Raw genomic sequence first — 16,595 nt, 5'->3', positions numbered from 1 at the left:
TACTTTCACTATCTTCAAATGTGTCTTCTGTTAGACATCTTTCTGGCTTGACACGTTATATGGTAACATAAGTGTCGTATAGACATATATAGTATAGCACACTGCATTACGGAATAATTGAGAATGACAATGTAGACGCATGATGATTTCCCGTTTTCCGACCGTATTGAAAATTATTCTCTTCTGAAATTTCCAGTCGATTTTAAATAGTTCAACTGTTCGAATATCTTTGTCGAGCATCTTTGAAAGTAGAAAATGATGAAATAAAACGAAATTAAATAAGTTCAAAGATCAAATATAATAATCTAAACAAGCAGAAAAAATTGTAGAAGAATAGAAAAACAGATGGTAAAATTTTTCCGAAACTAAATATATTATCGAAATACAATTTATTGACATTCAGATCAGAATGTATTATACATATAAAATTGTATGGTGAACAGTTAATTGAAAATTCAGCAATCACTCTTGGAATGACTTGAACGCTGCAAAGTAAGACATAGCCATTCGTACAACCTTAAATCGAATACACAAAAGGTATGACTTGCTTTTTGCTTTGTACATGCGTATGTAATATTCTTGTAAAAAGTAGCTTCACAACTTTGCGCATTCTACTTACCGCCGCATAGGTCGCGATACATAACGGAATCATCTTTCCTGCCTTCAGTCCACACGGAGTATTGCTTCTGTAAAGAGTTATCATCAATAAAGATTTTATTCTGGGCGAGAATTTGTACCATTCTGCAGCATATCTGTAAACATATGCCAAATTTGCAATAATGAAAGTAGTTAAATTACAAATATTGTGTATGTTAATTACATTTTTTAATTGTGTTGTATTAAAAGTATGTTGCAGTTTAAGTCAAAGTATTCATTGTATTAAATTGTTAATAGATCTTATGAATGCTTATAGCTAAATTATTACTTTTGTGTAAAAAAAATAGCTTTAAAATCGCTATATAATATGTAATATATAATAAGGTATAAAATAATTATTACGCTCGATAAAATATGTTCTGACTTTCGTCCATTAATCTCTGACCGGAATAGCACACAATCAATAAATCGAATAGCAACGCTGTGAATAGAAGCATGAATTTTAGCAGTTGCTGCATTTGATCTAACACATTAAGAATCTATAACAAATAAAAAGTATTACGTAACTATCCGCATAATAATTATAATTTTATTTAAGATAAAAAAATTTACGTTATATAGATATGTTATTGAGATAGATTTAAGATCGATGATAAAAATCGATCTAATTGCAATTGTTTGCCTCTATCAGTATTGAAAAAAATGCAGAATTTTATTTCTTTTGTACAAACTTGATTTTGTATTTTTTATCCATCAGGACATAATTAATTTAGTTTATCATCAAGGGTGGTAGAATATAAATCGTTAGAATATGAATATGAGACTCAAGAAAAAATTGTGTACAAAAATATTAATTCAGCCCTAAGGAATAAAAAGAGAGAAAATTCGACTATGTAACAGTTTCAATTATCTTGTATGCATATTTATACTAACGATATTTTATAGGAATAATTTTTAATGCTTACTCGGATTCCAACCAGACTTATATTTGCAAGAAGCAATAGTAATAAAAGTAATGAAAGATCTTGAAAAGATGACTCCAATATATTAACAAACCTGGAATAGAAGTTACGTTAGCAGGTTATATAAGCAGTAATATTATATTAAAAATACATACACATAGAGGAATATTTTACATATACAAAGATATTTATATAAGAAACAATTGAACAAGTGCTGCTTACTCTATCGCAAGTTGATGTTTCCTTAGACATATTATATATTCTCGATATATTATTTTCTCATTTAATGGATTAAGTTCCATATTTACATGATATCCACATTTGCGGGGTTTATTGTTATTATTCGCTTTAGAAATTATATTCTCAATTTGCTTACTGTAAATATGAATTTATGATATTTCGTAAAAGTTAAATATGTGTGATGTATATTATATATCAAAACACGTACAGAAAATGTAGGTATTTGAAATTAGTGTCTTAAAATACTTATATGATATGCACTTAAATTATCATCATATCTGTAATGAATCTACCTGATAGCGGCAAATAAACTACACGCATGAGCGGCGCACGCGATATGCATACAATCGACGCCCATCGTAATGTTTACACCTGCCAGAATTACAGCAGTAGTATAACAAAAAATTGGTAAAAAGTAATCGTCTTTATTCACTCTGAATTCAACTTCGACCGCGAAGGATCGCGAACGTGATTCATTTAAAGGCATCACAATGTCTAGCAATATTGGTGTTAATGGTACAGCTACCAATATCATTAGTATAAGAATCATTAGCACTGTAATGTCCCGAAAGAGATGTGTATTTATTCAATAATATCAACCTAGAGAGTATCTTAGAGTGACACTCTTTAGAAAATCTGTTTTTAGTGAAAATTTTGTTTAATTCCATTTTTCTTGCATAGTTTGTATTAACATTGACGTAGCGAATATCATAACACTGTTTATAGTCATGCACGATTTATATCATAAAAGTCTCAGTTACATTATTTTATTCCGTCATCGACACTAAGATACTCCATATTACAGCAATATAATATGCTTACCTACGAAAAGTTTCGTAAACCTTTGTGATAGCAAAGAATAATCTTTCATAACTCGAACTTCCACATCGTCCGTAAATATGTCCCAATGTTCATCAATGGCTATGCACAACTGTTGCAACTGGTTATAACACAAACATGGAAACGATTTAACATAAAACAATTTTCCTAAGATAATAATAGTTAGGAGAAATACGACAGTGTTCAGTTCTGCGAATTTACTCTGTTCTGATTCCAAATACTATGCAATGCCCTTGCAGTAAAAGAAGTCGTGAAAATAAATTGATAGCCGGCATCAAAAATCATTTGTGGATTGCCCCAATGATCATACAGCAAGAACATCTGCGTATAACGTTGAATTATCATATTTAAGTTTGTTACAAATATGTAACTATAAGATCGTTCGTAAATTGTTTTACTTATTTAATTAATAGTCACTAAATATTGCGTCAGATATGTATGTTACATTCAGACATATTTATAATATGTCTCTGATAACGTTTGTGCGCGGCAATATATTATATACTTATATTTGCTTTATGATAAATCAGATAAATGATCACATTATGATATACGGAATATTATGAACACTACATACGTATTTTCTCAAACCGAAATGTATTGATCAAGGCGCATTACCTCAAACGGATAATAACTTATTTCCAGTAGCAAGTAGATAGTTCGTAACGAATTTCTCACATGCTTACTTTGAAATGGCCAAAGACCTGAGATCGATAAAAGTACTCGGTTTATATTGTACTCTCGCGCAAAATTCTCTAGCATGACTAATATTTACTCTCCGACGTACTAAAAAGAAATGACATGTGCCGAGTATGCTCTCAATTTTGGAACATACAAATTGCGGCACAAGAAATGCTGTATATATCATGCGATGTCAGTAATTTTGCCAGTGTCAAAGTTTCATTTCTTTAATGGTAGTGTATGTCTATCTATCGATACTAAACCATCACTTTCACCTTCTTCAAAAGTATTTTATATATTAGACATCTTTCTAGTGCGAGAGACACGTTATAAGTTATAACATAAATATAGTATGGGCATATTATAGTACAGTACAGTGTAACAAGATGACTGAAGGTAACGATAATAGTAGTGTAGACACGTGCTTGGTTTCCGACTGCATTGGAAACTCTTTTTTGCTAAACGTTTTTTAGTCGGTTTTAAGTACTTTAGCTGTTCGAATAGAGCCGAATATATCTTTGGAAGTATAGTTGATGAAATAAAGTGAAATAGAATAAGTTTAGATATCATATATATATATATACCGAAGTTTAAATATAATAAATATAATAATTCAAAGAAATAGAGAAAATAATAAATGGAAATGTGCAGATGACATTAAGTTTCAAGATTACCGAAGGCAGATATATCATTGAAATACAATTTATTGACGTTGAGATCACAGTATGTCAAACATACAAAAACATATCGGTGACGAGTTAGTTGAAAATTCAGTAATCACTCTTTGAATGATGTAAACGCTGTAAAATATGACATGGCGATTCGTATTACCTTAAACAGAATACGAAAGAAGCCTAAGTTGTTTTATATATATATTTATACATAACATTAGTATAAGAAGCTTAAACAGCTGTGCACATTTTACTTACCCCTGCATAGGTTGCGATAGATAATGGAAACATATTACCCGCCTTCAACCCACACGGAACATTACTTCTGTATAGAGTTATCATCAACAAAGTTTTTAATCTAGGCGAGAATTTGTACCATTCTGCAGCATATCTGTAATCATAAATCAATAACAAGCTTTAATTGAATTTTTTAAATAACATTTATTAAAAGATAATTTGTCAAAATTAAAGTAGTTGCAAAAGTATTACACATTAAAGTATTACACATTAATATTTTGTGAGTTAATTGTATTTTTTAATTATGTTCTATTGAAAGTATTTTAAGTCAAAATTTAATTGAATTTTTTGTTCAATATATCTGACAAGTGCTGCTAAATTATTGTTAATTTTGTTTAAAAGAATTTTTATAACCGTCAATGTACGTTAAGGTAAAAAATAATTATTACGCTCCATGGAATATACTCTGACTTTCGTCCAGTATTCTTTGACCAGAGTAACATACAATCATCAAAGTCACCAGACATGCTGTGAATATAAACGTGAATTTTATCACTTCCCCCACTTGATTTAACACATAAATGATCTACAACAAATTAAAAATATTACATTATCGAAAACATAGTTATATTTCTATTCGCGGTAATAAAATTTGACTAACAATAAGACAAAATTTTATAATTTTATTTAATACGTAGAAAATTAAATTTTAGACGTATAATAAATTTAACAATACAGAGTTTAATATCAAAGATATAATTACAATTTTCTACTTTTATCAATATTGAACAAATTTTTATTTTTTATTTTATTTTAATCAACATTTTTGTGTACAAATTTGACATATATATTTTTTAATTTTATTGACAAAATTAAAACGTGAATTGTTGGAATCTATATGTAAGTTTGAAAAAAAGGAAGTTATATATAAAGAAATTAACTCGATATAGAGGATAGAGAAAAGGGAAAAGTCGAAGGTATATTAAGCTATCTAAACCAAATTATCAGAACACAAAAAATTTTACATGGAATTATATTGCTAATTTTTTATTTTTTGCTTTTAAAAGTAATTTTTTGCTCCAGCTATTAAAAAGTTACGAAGGACTGGACCAGTCCTTCGTAAATTTTTAATAATGTGAGCAAAAAATAGCAAATAATTAGCAAATATAAAATTTTTTGTGTTCTGATAATTTGGCTTAGATAACTTAATATACCTAAAAGTCGACTACACGGAGAGAATTTTCTCTTAAAATTTACACTGAAATCATGGTAGTTGTGGAACAACATGTACCACCAAGAATTTTATGCGAGCTATTCTGATTAATATCTACCATAATAAAAAATATTAATATATATCTATTACATTAACATATGAAATATGTTTGATTAATTTTACTAAAATATATCTGGGAAATTTCAATAATTTTTCAAAATTTACCAATCTGCTTGGTAATTTTTATCACGTTTGTAAAATGTTTTTTTTATATTAAAAATTTCCTTGGTTGCCAAGTTGTCCCAAGTTTGTAGTGAATTTAAGGGTAAAATATAAAAAATTCTCTCCGTGTATATTCTAATTTTGGTTCTTTTGTATGATTTTGTGAGACATATTTATATTTCATGACATTCTATGTGAATGATTTCTATAATACATACTCGAACTGCAATCAAACTTATAGTTCCAATAAGCAAAGCTAACAAAAGTAGTGAAAGCCCTTGATATGATGACTCCAATGTATTAACAAACCTAAAATAGAAATTATATAGAAAGAGAGAGAAAGAGGGCGGGGGGACATTTTATATATAGAGAGATAATTAAGAAGTAATTTAACAAGATCTGCTTACTCTATAGCAAGTTGATGTTTCTTTAAACATATTATGTATTCCCGGTATATTATTTCCTCATTTAATAAATCAAGTTCCATATTTGTGCCGTGTCGACGTACGCTAATTTTATTTTTATTATTCGCGTTCGAAATTATATTCTCAACCTGTTTACTGTAAATATGATATCTCGCAAAAGTTAAATAAAATATGTGTATATATAAGAAATACACGAATATATATATATATATATATATATATGTATATATCATAAAACACATGTGCGAAAAATTTATATAAAATTAATGTGTTTTAAAATACTTATAACAATATTAGTATTATATTATATATTATGTACACCTTATATATATACATGCATTTAAATTATAATCATATTTGCAATGGATGTACCTGATAGCGGCAAATAAACTACATGCGTGAGCGGTGCATGCGAGGTGCATTGCATCAACGCCCATTACGACGTTTACGCCCACTGCAATTGTAAAAGCAGTATAACAATAAATTGGTAAAAAATAATCATCTTTATTAAGCCTGTAACTGACTTCGATTGCAAGAAATCGAGGACGTGGTTCGTTAAGAGGCATCACGATGTCTAGCAATATTGGTGTTAATGGTATCAATGTCAATATTGACATTATGCTAAACATTAACGCTGCAATATCCCGAAAAAGAAGTGCTTTTAATAATATTAATCTAAAGTATTTATACACACACAATTATTTGGTTTCTCTTTAAACAATCTGTTTTAAACGTTTGAAATTTGAAAAATACTTTACTAATTTTAATTATATTACTCTATTCTGTCAGCATATGTGGCACTACATTCAACATCATCGTTGCAATGTAACGTGTACTTACTCGAGTAATATTTCGTAAATTTTCGTGACAACATGGAATAATCTTTCATGACTCGAACTTCCATATCGTTCGTAAATAAGTTCCAATGCTCGTCAATAGCTTGGTACAACCATCGCAACTGATTATTGCAACAAACATGGAAACGGTTTAACATGTTAGGTCTGAAAATAGTTTTACCGCAGTAAACGTAAGTAAAAAGGAAAAGCAAATGTAACGCGTTATAGTTGTAAAAACTTGCCTTGTCGTGATTCCAAAACTCATTCAGTTGCCGCCCAGCGAAAGAGATCGACATCACAAGTTGGTAGCTGGCATCAAAAACCATTTGTGGATTGTCCCAATGATCGTACAACAACATTATCTGCACGTTGGATCGTCATCCGTAAAATATTATAGTTATACACGATTAATTAAATGAGAACTATGTTACTTTTGTGTGTGTACGTTTAATCAGTCACTAATTATTATATCAAATATGTTACGTTATACACTTTTTATGATAGAACACATATATAAGACTTGTCGACGTTATAGTATACATGTGTCATACAATAAAAAATAGGATTTAAAATTATAAACATAAATGTGTATTTCTTCGATTTAAAATATGTTGGTCCGTGCGCGCATTACCTCGAAGGGAAGGTAACTTATTTCGAGCAGAAAGAAGAAAGTTCGCAAACAATTTCTCACGGATTTTTTTTGAAACGGCCAAAGGCCTATGGGCGACAAAAATACCCGATTGACATTGTACTCTCGCAGAAAATTCTCTAGCATGATTATTCGTCCTGGTTCCCCATTGAAAGACGACAACAGAATGACGCTTATGCTACGTATGTTATTGATTTCTCAGCGTACAAGTCGTGGTGCGAATAACACAAAATTGTAGAATGTCCGCGATCGTCACTGTCAATTCATCAATTTGCGAATGTCAGAGTGTATAATATTTAACACTAAACCATCACTTTCTTTATCTTTGAAATATTGTTTATTAGACCCTTTTGCAAAGTGACACGACATATTACAGTATGACATGTTATAATGTTATTCGATTGCGTGATACAATAGGAAATTGAGGGGTGACTATAATAATAATGTAGACGCGTGTGCTGGTTTCATCTCTTATTTATGTCTGTCTCCTGTTTGCTTGCAAGAATATCTTGCAGGAAAATAGGAAACGGTGAGATATTTTAAGAATAACAAACTGAGTCGAACTATAATAATCCAAAGGAATAAAGAAACTTGCGAGATATACAGAAAGCAAAGATTATATTCAAAGATTTTTTACAAAAATAATGATATTAAATATGATATTAACATAAATATAATATTAAAATATTGTAATAATTAAAAAATAATGAAATTTGATAATTGATCGATGAAATTAATACAGAAAAATAGCATAAGCAAATTGGGTTTGTAATAGATTAATTTAACACAACTAACTGAATAACGAAATGTTATGTTAGGCGAAAAGTGTATTTATCGAAAATTGAAACAGCGTAAAGAATTGCTGATTGAATGCAACTATAACTTATCAAGTAAGTAAACAATATCTTAAACCTCTTTAATAGTTTATTGGCATTGAGACGAAACGAAGATTGGTGAAGAACTAATTGAACACTGAGTAATCAGTCTTGTATTGACAATAACGCTGTGAAGTAAGACATAGACATCCGTACTACCTTAAAATGAATGAATAAATTATATTACAGATTAATGTACACTGATCGGCAGGAATGCCTGGACATTTCGATATGATATATGACATATATGTACATGTATATGTACATGTATTATGTCCAGGCATTCCTGCCGGTAGAATGTATAATATATTGTCATAAAGAAGTAACTTTACAATATTTTAATTACCTTTGCATAAGTCGCGATGGATAACGGAATCATGTTGCCTGCCTTTAATCCGCACGGTACATTACTTCTGTATAGAGTTATTCTCAATAATAATTTTAGTCTAGGTGAGAACTTGTACCATTCTGTAGCGTATCTGCAATCATAAATTCAATAATTGATTTTAAGTTAATTTTAAAAAAATATGCTTAAGTGGAAAATTTAAATATTTTTTTACAAGATGCAAGTATGTATAATATGGTAGGCATATGAGAATTTATTAAAAAATAATTTCTAAGATTTAAAGTACTTAAGTTATTTATAATATATTAATCGAATTTTTTAATTACGTTTTATATTAAAACTTAATATTTTAATTATACATGAATGAAACTTAAATTAAAATTTACATTTAAAAGATCTTATGCTGTGCCTGTAGAAAAACTTATTGCTTTATATAATTCTGTTTAAAGAAAAACTTCATAAACTCTATATAATATGCGTGTTAAGATGTAAAATAATTATTACACTGCATAGAATATATTCTGACTTTCATCCATTATTCTCTGGCCGGAGTAACACGTGATCATCAGAGAAAACAATGTTGATGTAAATACAAGCACAAATTTTATCAATGTTCCCAATTGATCTAATACATAAATGATCTATAACAGATTAAAAATATTACGTATTCGTAATATATAATTATATTTTTACTTAAAGTAAAAAAAAACACTAATTTTACATTACGTAAAAATAAGATCTTCGTATAAAAAGAGTTTACAGCTTTCATTTGCGGTAAAAAAAATTACGTATTTATATATTTTATATAAAAGAATTTAAGTTGGACATGGAAATTCAGCTATTTTACAATTTTTATTACTTTGTATGATTGTATATTTATATTCTCTATTAGAGGAGAAAGTCACGTCAGATGTAGGTATACAATTATAATACATACTCGAAGTCCAATCAGACACAAAATCCCAATAAACAATATTAATATAGCTAATGCACACCCTTGATATGAGGAATTTAATATGTCCACAAATCTATAGAATATTAACACATTGAGTATAAGTAGAAATATTATATTAATGTCATAAAAAAGACAATGATTTGTCAAAAATTACTTACTCTATAGCAAGTTGATGTCTTTTTAAACATCTTATGTATTCCTGGTATATTATTTCTTCGCTTGATACACACAAATCAAAATTTTTATTTATATTAAACTTATTTTCTCTAATATCATTGTTATTGTCGTCCACTTTTAACATTACATTTTCGATTTTCTTACTGCGAAATAAATTTTACTATAATTTTGTGGAATTCAAATAGAAAACATATAGCACGTAGCATTTATACATATATGTGTGTATATATATATATATATATATACATTTGCGGAAATAATACATAAAATTAGAATCTTGTTTAAACAATAATAATATTATTATTATTACATACATTATGCGCGTGTTATTTTCAGACTACATCTGCTTACCTGACAGCCGCAAATAAACCACATGCATGAGCAGTGCATGCAATATGCATTGCATCGACGCCTAACGTGATGAATGCACCCGCCACAATTACAGCAAAAGTATAAAAAAAAATTGGTAGAAAGTAATCATCTTTATTCACCCTGAATTCGATTTCCATCGCAAAGAATCGCGGGCGTGATTCATTAAGTGGAACTATTATGTCTAGGAATACTGGTGTTAATGGCATAATCATAAGCACCAATAATATAGAAAAAAATAGCACTGTAATATTATGAAAGACAGATGTTTTATTCTTTCAAGAATATTAATTTATAAAGCAGTTTTTTCAAGTTATCACAATTTAGTTCGTCTAAACGAATCTGTACTTAATAAGTATTTTTTCAAATTTTATTAAATTCTATATTAAATTCTACTAAATTTTATTATGCTTTCATAATACGTTAATTTTTAGTAGCAAAAATTCTCCCAATTGACTTTATTCTTAAATCATGAAATTGTTTATACATACTACATTAATCAATCAGCATATGATATTAATGTTCCATTCATAGCAATATGTACTCACTTGTATAAAATTTCACAAATGTTTGCGATAACATAGAATATTCTTTCATGATTTGTATTTCTATATCATCCGTAAATATATTCCAATGCTTGTCCATGGCTTCGTACATCCATCGCATCTGATTACAATAAATATGAAAAAACGATTTAACACATGTATTATATGTATAGATATAATATATCTATATAAAAAACCTAACGCAATTTTTTAAATATACCTTGTCACGGTTCAAAACATCTTTTAAATGTCTCATGACAAAAGCAGTTAAGATTAAAGTTTGATAACCACCTTCAAAAATCAATTGCGCATCGTCCGGATGATCGTAGAATAGTAATATCTGTATATAACATGGAGTCATTATTCATAAATTTATATATATTATATATATGTATATATTACAAATGCGATTAAAATGGAAACTTAACGCATTTCTCTGATTAATCGTTAATTGTTATATAAAATATGTTACTTTGAAACCTATAATTCATGTCTTACAAACACACATGTACACACGACACGTACAATATTATTATACATTTGTTTATTTACATATACATATTTATATATGTTGTACGATAAAAAATATTAATTAGCATTATAACAATTTTTCAACGCTGATTAGAAATATTTGTTGTCTCAATGAAATGTATCAATGAATGCACATTACCTCGAATGGATAATAACTTATTTCGAGCAAAAAGCAGAAAGTCCATAATAAACTTCTCACGAGTTTATCCTGATACGGCCAGAGACCTGTGGTCGACAACAATATCCGGTTGATATTGTACTCTCGTAGAAAATTTTCTAACATGATTATTTGTACCTGAATGTCCAAAGACTAACAACAGAATGAACCGTGGCACTCGTGCCATTGACTCCTCAGTGTAAAAAAAGTCGCGGCAGAAATAACACGAAATTATAGTATGTCCGGAATCGTCACTGATGGCAGAGCGTGTCTAAACCGCCACTTTCTTCATCCGTGAGATAACGTTTATTGATCACTTTGTAGAGTGGCATGTGATAGCAGTGCTATTACATGATACAACACGAAATTGACGGTGACTATAATAATAATGTAGGCGCGTGTGCTGGTTTCCTGTCTTATTCATGTATTTTTCTTCTTTTTGGTAGAATATTTTACTGTTAGTTTTAAGTAGTTCGACTGCACGCATAGAATTGAGTTCACTTTACAAGCAGGAAATGGGGTAAGGAAAGAAAAACAAGCTTACAGTTGAATTATAATATACCAAAATAATAGAAAAAGTTAGAGAAGATACAGAAAGCAAAGATCAATTTTAAAGATTCACAAAGTTATATAAGAAAAGTAATGATATTAACATGAAAAATATAATATCAAATATAAAAAATCAATATCATTTTAAATATTTAAGGAATAAGGAAACTTAATTGACCAATAAAATTAATGAAGCACATAGCATAAACAAACTAGCTTTATAATAGTTTAATTTATAATACAACTACTGAATAACAGAATACTGTGTTTAATGAAAATCGCATAAGAAGTATCTGTTCTGATAAAACTTATAAATGCATTATTGAATAAATATAGCACCGCAAAACTTTTTACTACTAATTTATTGTCATTGAGACAAAACAAGATGTATCGATGAAAAACTAACTGAACGCTCAATAATCAGTCTTGTATTGATAATAACGCTGTGTAGTAAGACATAGACATTCGTACCACCTTAAAATGAATGGATAAATTATATTGCAGATTAATATACATAACATTGTCATAAAAAAAGTGTCTTTACTGTATTTTAATTACCGTTGCATAAGTCGCGATGGATAACGGAATCATATTGCCTGCTTTTAATTCGCATGGTGTACTACTTCTGTAAAGAGTTATTATCAATAAAGATTTTAGTCTAGGTGAGAACTTGTACCATTCTGCAGCATATCTGCAATCGTAAATTGAATAATTAATTTCAAGTTAAATTTTTAAGGGAAATTATTCTCACAATTGGAAAATTGAAACAATTTTTTCAAGATGCGATTGTTAGTACGTGTAACATGATAGATACTTGAAAAGAATTTATTATTTCTTCAGGAAATATTATGCTGAAGGGGAAAATCAATAAAATTTTTCCAGACGCGATTGTCATTACGTATATAACATGACAGATGTGTGTGAGAAAAATTTATTACAAAAGAATTTATAAGATTACTTAATTAAACATTACAAGATTTTAAAGTACTTAAATTATTTGTTGCTTCTATATTAATCAAAATTTTAAATTATGTTTTTTATCAAAACTATTTTAAATGGCAATGGTTAAATTAAATTTTACATTTAAGCAATCTTATGCTACGCTTATAGAAAAAATTATTGCTGCATAATTCTGTATGAAGAAAAGCTGCATAAACTCCAATACGTGTGTTATGGTATAAAATAATTATTACGCTCCATAGAATATATTCTGACTTTCATCCATTATTCTCTGTCCGGAGTAACATGTGATCAACAGACTACTCAATGATACCATTAATATAAGCACGAACTTTATCACTGTTTCCAATTGATCTAATATATAAAGGATCTATAACAGATAAGAAGTATTACATAACTATTGACAATATATATAATTACACTATTATTTTAAATAAAGAACTTTAATTTTATAGAATGTAAATATTAGTAAGATTTTTGTATTAATATTTAATTGAGTTTTCAATAAATTGCGTTAAAAAAATTGTACATATAAATAGAAATTTAATCAAAATCAATCTGACTCGATCTCAAATGTATAGGAAATATAGAAATCCAGCTGTATAACAGTTTTTATTATTTTACATGATGGTGAATTTATATTATATATATATATTAGAAGAGAGTATATTACATGTTATATATGCAATTATAATACTTACTCGAAGTCCAATTACACTCATGGTTCCAATAACTATTATTAAAAAAGTTAATGCATATACTTGATACGATGAATTTAATACATCAACAAACCTACGGGATAGAAATAATGTTAGCAAATTAACTTTTGAGTATAAGCTGTAACATTATATCAGTATCATATATAAAACCAAAATTGCTTACTTTATAGCAAGCTGATGTTTTTTTAAACATGTTACGTATTTCCAGTATATCATTTTTTCGCTCGATACACACGAATCAAATTTCTTATGTATACTAGACTTATTTTCCCTAATATCATTGTTATTGTCGTTTACTTTTAACATTATATTTTCCATTTGCTTACTGCGAAATAAATTTGGCACAAATCAAATAAAATACATATAACACACACACATAGCATATACATATAAAATATATATAATATAAAATCAGAATCTTGTTAATTGTAATAATAATAATTGTAATAATAATAGAGCGTTACACGTGTTCTATCATATACGTCTTATCTTCATACTTCATCTGCTTACCTGACAGCCGCAAATAAGCTGCATGCATGCGCGGTACATGCGATATGCATTGTATCAACGCTTACCGTGATGTTTATACTCACAATAGCTAGAACGGAAATGTAACAAAAAATTGGTAGAAAATATTCATCTTTATTTACTCTAAATTCGACTTCGATGACGAAGAATCGCGGACGTGATTCGTTAAGAGGCATCACAATGTCTAGCAATATTGGTGTTAATGGCGTTATTATGAGCACCAATAACGTGATATAAAGTAGTACTGTAATATTATGAAAAAAAAATGCTTTATTCATTCAACATCAATTTTTCTTTAATATTAATTTATAAGCAGTTCTAGAGCTCTATCACCGTTTAAATTTGCAACGGATTTGTACTTAGCAAAGAAATTCTATTAAATTTTATTTTGCTTTCGTAATACATTAATTTCCAACAATAGGCCAGTCATATTAGACATCGAACCTTCCAATTAATCTTCCCAGGTTGCAACCATCATGAATCGCTTTGATTTGAGGTGCTATAAGTGGGATTTATTTTGCTTCGCAAAATTAACGCTCAATAAAAAGTTATTAACAATATTATCAACAAAAAAACGCGATTTTTTTATTTTTTCTCAAATAGTTCGAAAACTAAGCAAGATAGGGTAACTAACTATAAGTACTTTTTTGTAAAGCGTAAAATTATCTACAATAATGATCTGAACAACATTTATCGTCAAGTCAGTCGTTTAGCTTGCACGCGCCGTCCGAGACTCGGATCTCGAAAACCCTCGATTTCATCGTTTTTTTTTTTATGTTGCGCCGGTGATTTTTTTCCGTCATTTAAAATGGAATTAAAAATCTCCAAAAAATCACACATTGTATGACAACTACAAAGAATACTTCTCATAGTGCAACCGATTTTTTAGAAAAAAATCACTTGCGCAACATAAAAAAAACGATGAAATCGAGGGTTTTCGAGATCCGAGTTAGTTACCCTATCTTGCTTGGTTTTCGAGATATTTAAGAAAAAATAAAAAAATCGTGTTTTTTGTTGATAATATTGTTAATAACTTTTTATTGCGCGTTAATTTTGCGAAGCAAAATAAATCCCACTTATAGCACCTCAAATCAAAGCGATTCATAGTGGTTGCAACCTGGGAAGATTAATTGTAAGGTTAACCCCCTAAATTAGTCTAACATGACTGGCCTACAATAGAAATCTAGATTTCTCAGTCAATTTTATTTTTATAAAATTAAAATTTCGTATAACATTCTTACACTTTTACATTATATTATTCTATCAGCTTATGACATTAACGTTTCATTCTTAGCAATATGTGTACTTACTTAAATAAAATTTTACCAATTTTTGCGACAGCATGGAATATTCTTTCATGACTCGAACTTCTATATCATCCGTAAATATATTCCAGTGCTCGTCGATGGCTTCGCACATCCATCGCAACTGATTATAACAGAAAAACGTGGAGAAACGATTTAATATATATTATATCTCAAATAGTTTTAACAAAACATAAACGAAGTAAACATAATCAAAAAGAAATTGTGCTATAAAAAATAACACGATTTTTGAAACCCGTACCTTATCATAATTCAAAATGCCATTCAAATGTCTTGCGACAAACGAGGTCGAGATTAAAACTTGGAAGCAACCGTCAAAAATTAATTGTGCATCGTCCGAATGATCATACAATAGTAATATCTGTATAAAATGTATATGTGATACGAGATGTTATAGCTTATATATGTACGATAAAAAATAATAAAAGTCAACATCAGTGTTTGAAAGTATTTTTTGTTTCAATAGAATGTGTCGATTAATACTCATTACCTCAAGTGGATAATAACTCATTTCAACTAAATAGCAGAAAGTCCATATTAAAGTTTTCACGAGCTTATTTTGAAACGGCCAAAGACCTGTGCTCGACAATAATATCGAGTTGGTATGGTATTCTCGCAAAAAATTTTCCAACATGATTATTTATCAGTTTCTCCGAAAGAACTGCGACATCGTACAAAGAGATGCAATAGACAACCCTCCATTGATTATTTCTATAGTTGCACCTGTCGCAAAGGGTGCGAAATTATATAGTATGTCAAGAATCGTTAATATTAATCTATCATTTCGTCTACACGTGTCTGTCTCAAAAGTAAACCATTAATATTGTCGATACAGCTGTGTTGGACATTTTTACGATGTGTCATTTGAATATGTTGCTTGATATGCGGTAGAAAAGGATACAATTATAACTAGAGACCGGATCGCGGTGCCGTTTTCCCTGTCCCAAGCGCGTGCTAGCAGTCGTGAGAAGGAGTACCTTCTACAC

At 29.0% G+C, this 16,595-nt stretch overlaps 4 protein-coding genes and 1 long non-coding RNA gene across 11 annotated transcripts in view; 1 reads left to right on the top strand and 4 right to left on the bottom strand.

The window, feature by feature from the left end:
* The window catches only part of LOC143899827 (uncharacterized), a 32,207-nt gene that overhangs the window by 13,262 nt on the left and 2,350 nt on the right, over nucleotides 1-16,595 (top strand). The gene's annotated exons all lie outside the window — the stretch shown is intronic.
* On the bottom strand, nucleotides 227-3,639 carry LOC143899818 (odorant receptor 10a-like). Of its 3 annotated transcripts, none has more exons than XM_077410485.1 (9): nucleotides 3,258-3,639; nucleotides 2,841-2,960; nucleotides 2,622-2,739; nucleotides 2,093-2,354; nucleotides 1,782-1,934; nucleotides 1,563-1,653; nucleotides 1,000-1,136; nucleotides 620-752; nucleotides 227-516 (listed from the first exon to the last, which is right to left on the bottom strand). In XM_077410485.1, exons 1-9 carry the CDS (start codon nucleotides 3,399-3,401, stop codon nucleotides 463-465), a joined length of 1,212 nt encoding a protein of 403 aa, XP_077266611.1. In that variant the 5' UTR covers nucleotides 3,402-3,639; the 3' UTR covers nucleotides 227-462. The 3 variants fall into 3 exon arrangements, with proteins under 3 accessions (XP_077266611.1, XP_077266613.1, XP_077266612.1); XM_077410487.1 differs by having other exon boundaries at nucleotides 2,093-2,171; XM_077410486.1 differs by lacking the exon at nucleotides 2,841-2,960.
* LOC143899817 (odorant receptor 9a-like) lies at nucleotides 3,950-7,819 on the bottom strand. Its single transcript, XM_077410483.1, has 9 exons — nucleotides 7,556-7,819; nucleotides 7,167-7,286; nucleotides 6,929-7,046; nucleotides 6,461-6,722; nucleotides 6,071-6,223; nucleotides 5,882-5,972; nucleotides 4,678-4,814; nucleotides 4,250-4,382; nucleotides 3,950-4,151 (listed from the first exon to the last, which is right to left on the bottom strand). The coding sequence occupies exons 1-9, from the start codon at nucleotides 7,697-7,699 to the stop codon at nucleotides 4,098-4,100; spliced, it is 1,212 nt and encodes a 403-aa protein (XP_077266609.1). The 5' UTR covers nucleotides 7,700-7,819; the 3' UTR covers nucleotides 3,950-4,097.
* On the bottom strand, nucleotides 7,940-11,951 carry LOC143899814 (uncharacterized). Of its 3 annotated transcripts, XM_077410477.1 has the most exons (10): nucleotides 11,667-11,951; nucleotides 11,511-11,596; nucleotides 11,061-11,180; nucleotides 10,844-10,961; nucleotides 10,278-10,539; nucleotides 9,908-10,069; nucleotides 9,732-9,822; nucleotides 9,299-9,435; nucleotides 8,795-8,927; nucleotides 7,940-8,603 (listed from the first exon to the last, which is right to left on the bottom strand). In XM_077410477.1, exons 1-10 carry the CDS (start codon nucleotides 11,713-11,715, stop codon nucleotides 8,535-8,537), a joined length of 1,227 nt encoding a protein of 408 aa, XP_077266603.1. In that variant the 5' UTR covers nucleotides 11,716-11,951; the 3' UTR covers nucleotides 7,940-8,534. The 3 variants fall into 3 exon arrangements, with proteins under 3 accessions (XP_077266603.1, XP_077266602.1, XP_077266604.1); XM_077410476.1 differs by having other exon boundaries at nucleotides 7,942-8,603; nucleotides 11,511-11,948; XM_077410478.1 differs by having other exon boundaries at nucleotides 7,945-8,607; nucleotides 11,511-11,944.
* LOC143899816 (uncharacterized) lies at nucleotides 12,286-16,269 on the bottom strand. 3 transcript variants are annotated; one of them, XM_077410482.1, is made up of 9 exons: nucleotides 16,100-16,269; nucleotides 15,851-15,970; nucleotides 15,595-15,712; nucleotides 14,267-14,354; nucleotides 13,920-14,081; nucleotides 13,739-13,829; nucleotides 13,271-13,407; nucleotides 12,636-12,768; nucleotides 12,286-12,551 (listed from the first exon to the last, which is right to left on the bottom strand). In XM_077410482.1, the coding sequence occupies exons 1-9, from the start codon at nucleotides 16,241-16,243 to the stop codon at nucleotides 12,498-12,500; spliced, it is 1,047 nt and encodes a 348-aa protein (XP_077266608.1). In that variant the 5' UTR covers nucleotides 16,244-16,269; the 3' UTR covers nucleotides 12,286-12,497. The 3 variants fall into 3 exon arrangements, with proteins under 3 accessions (XP_077266608.1, XP_077266606.1, XP_077266607.1); XM_077410480.1 differs by having other exon boundaries at nucleotides 12,289-12,551; nucleotides 14,267-14,528; XM_077410481.1 differs by lacking the exon at nucleotides 15,851-15,970 and having other exon boundaries at nucleotides 12,291-12,551; nucleotides 14,267-14,528.

The sequence above is a fragment of the Temnothorax americanus genome, unplaced genomic scaffold (assembly GCF_048541705.1).
Source record: "Temnothorax americanus isolate GAGA-0224 unplaced genomic scaffold, ASM4854170v1 Scaffold29, whole genome shotgun sequence".
NCBI classification, from domain to species: domain Eukaryota; kingdom Metazoa; phylum Arthropoda; class Insecta; order Hymenoptera; family Formicidae; genus Temnothorax; species Temnothorax americanus.
The sequence above is the reverse complement of the archived record's forward strand: the minus strand, read 5'-3'. Positions and strand labels throughout refer to the sequence as shown.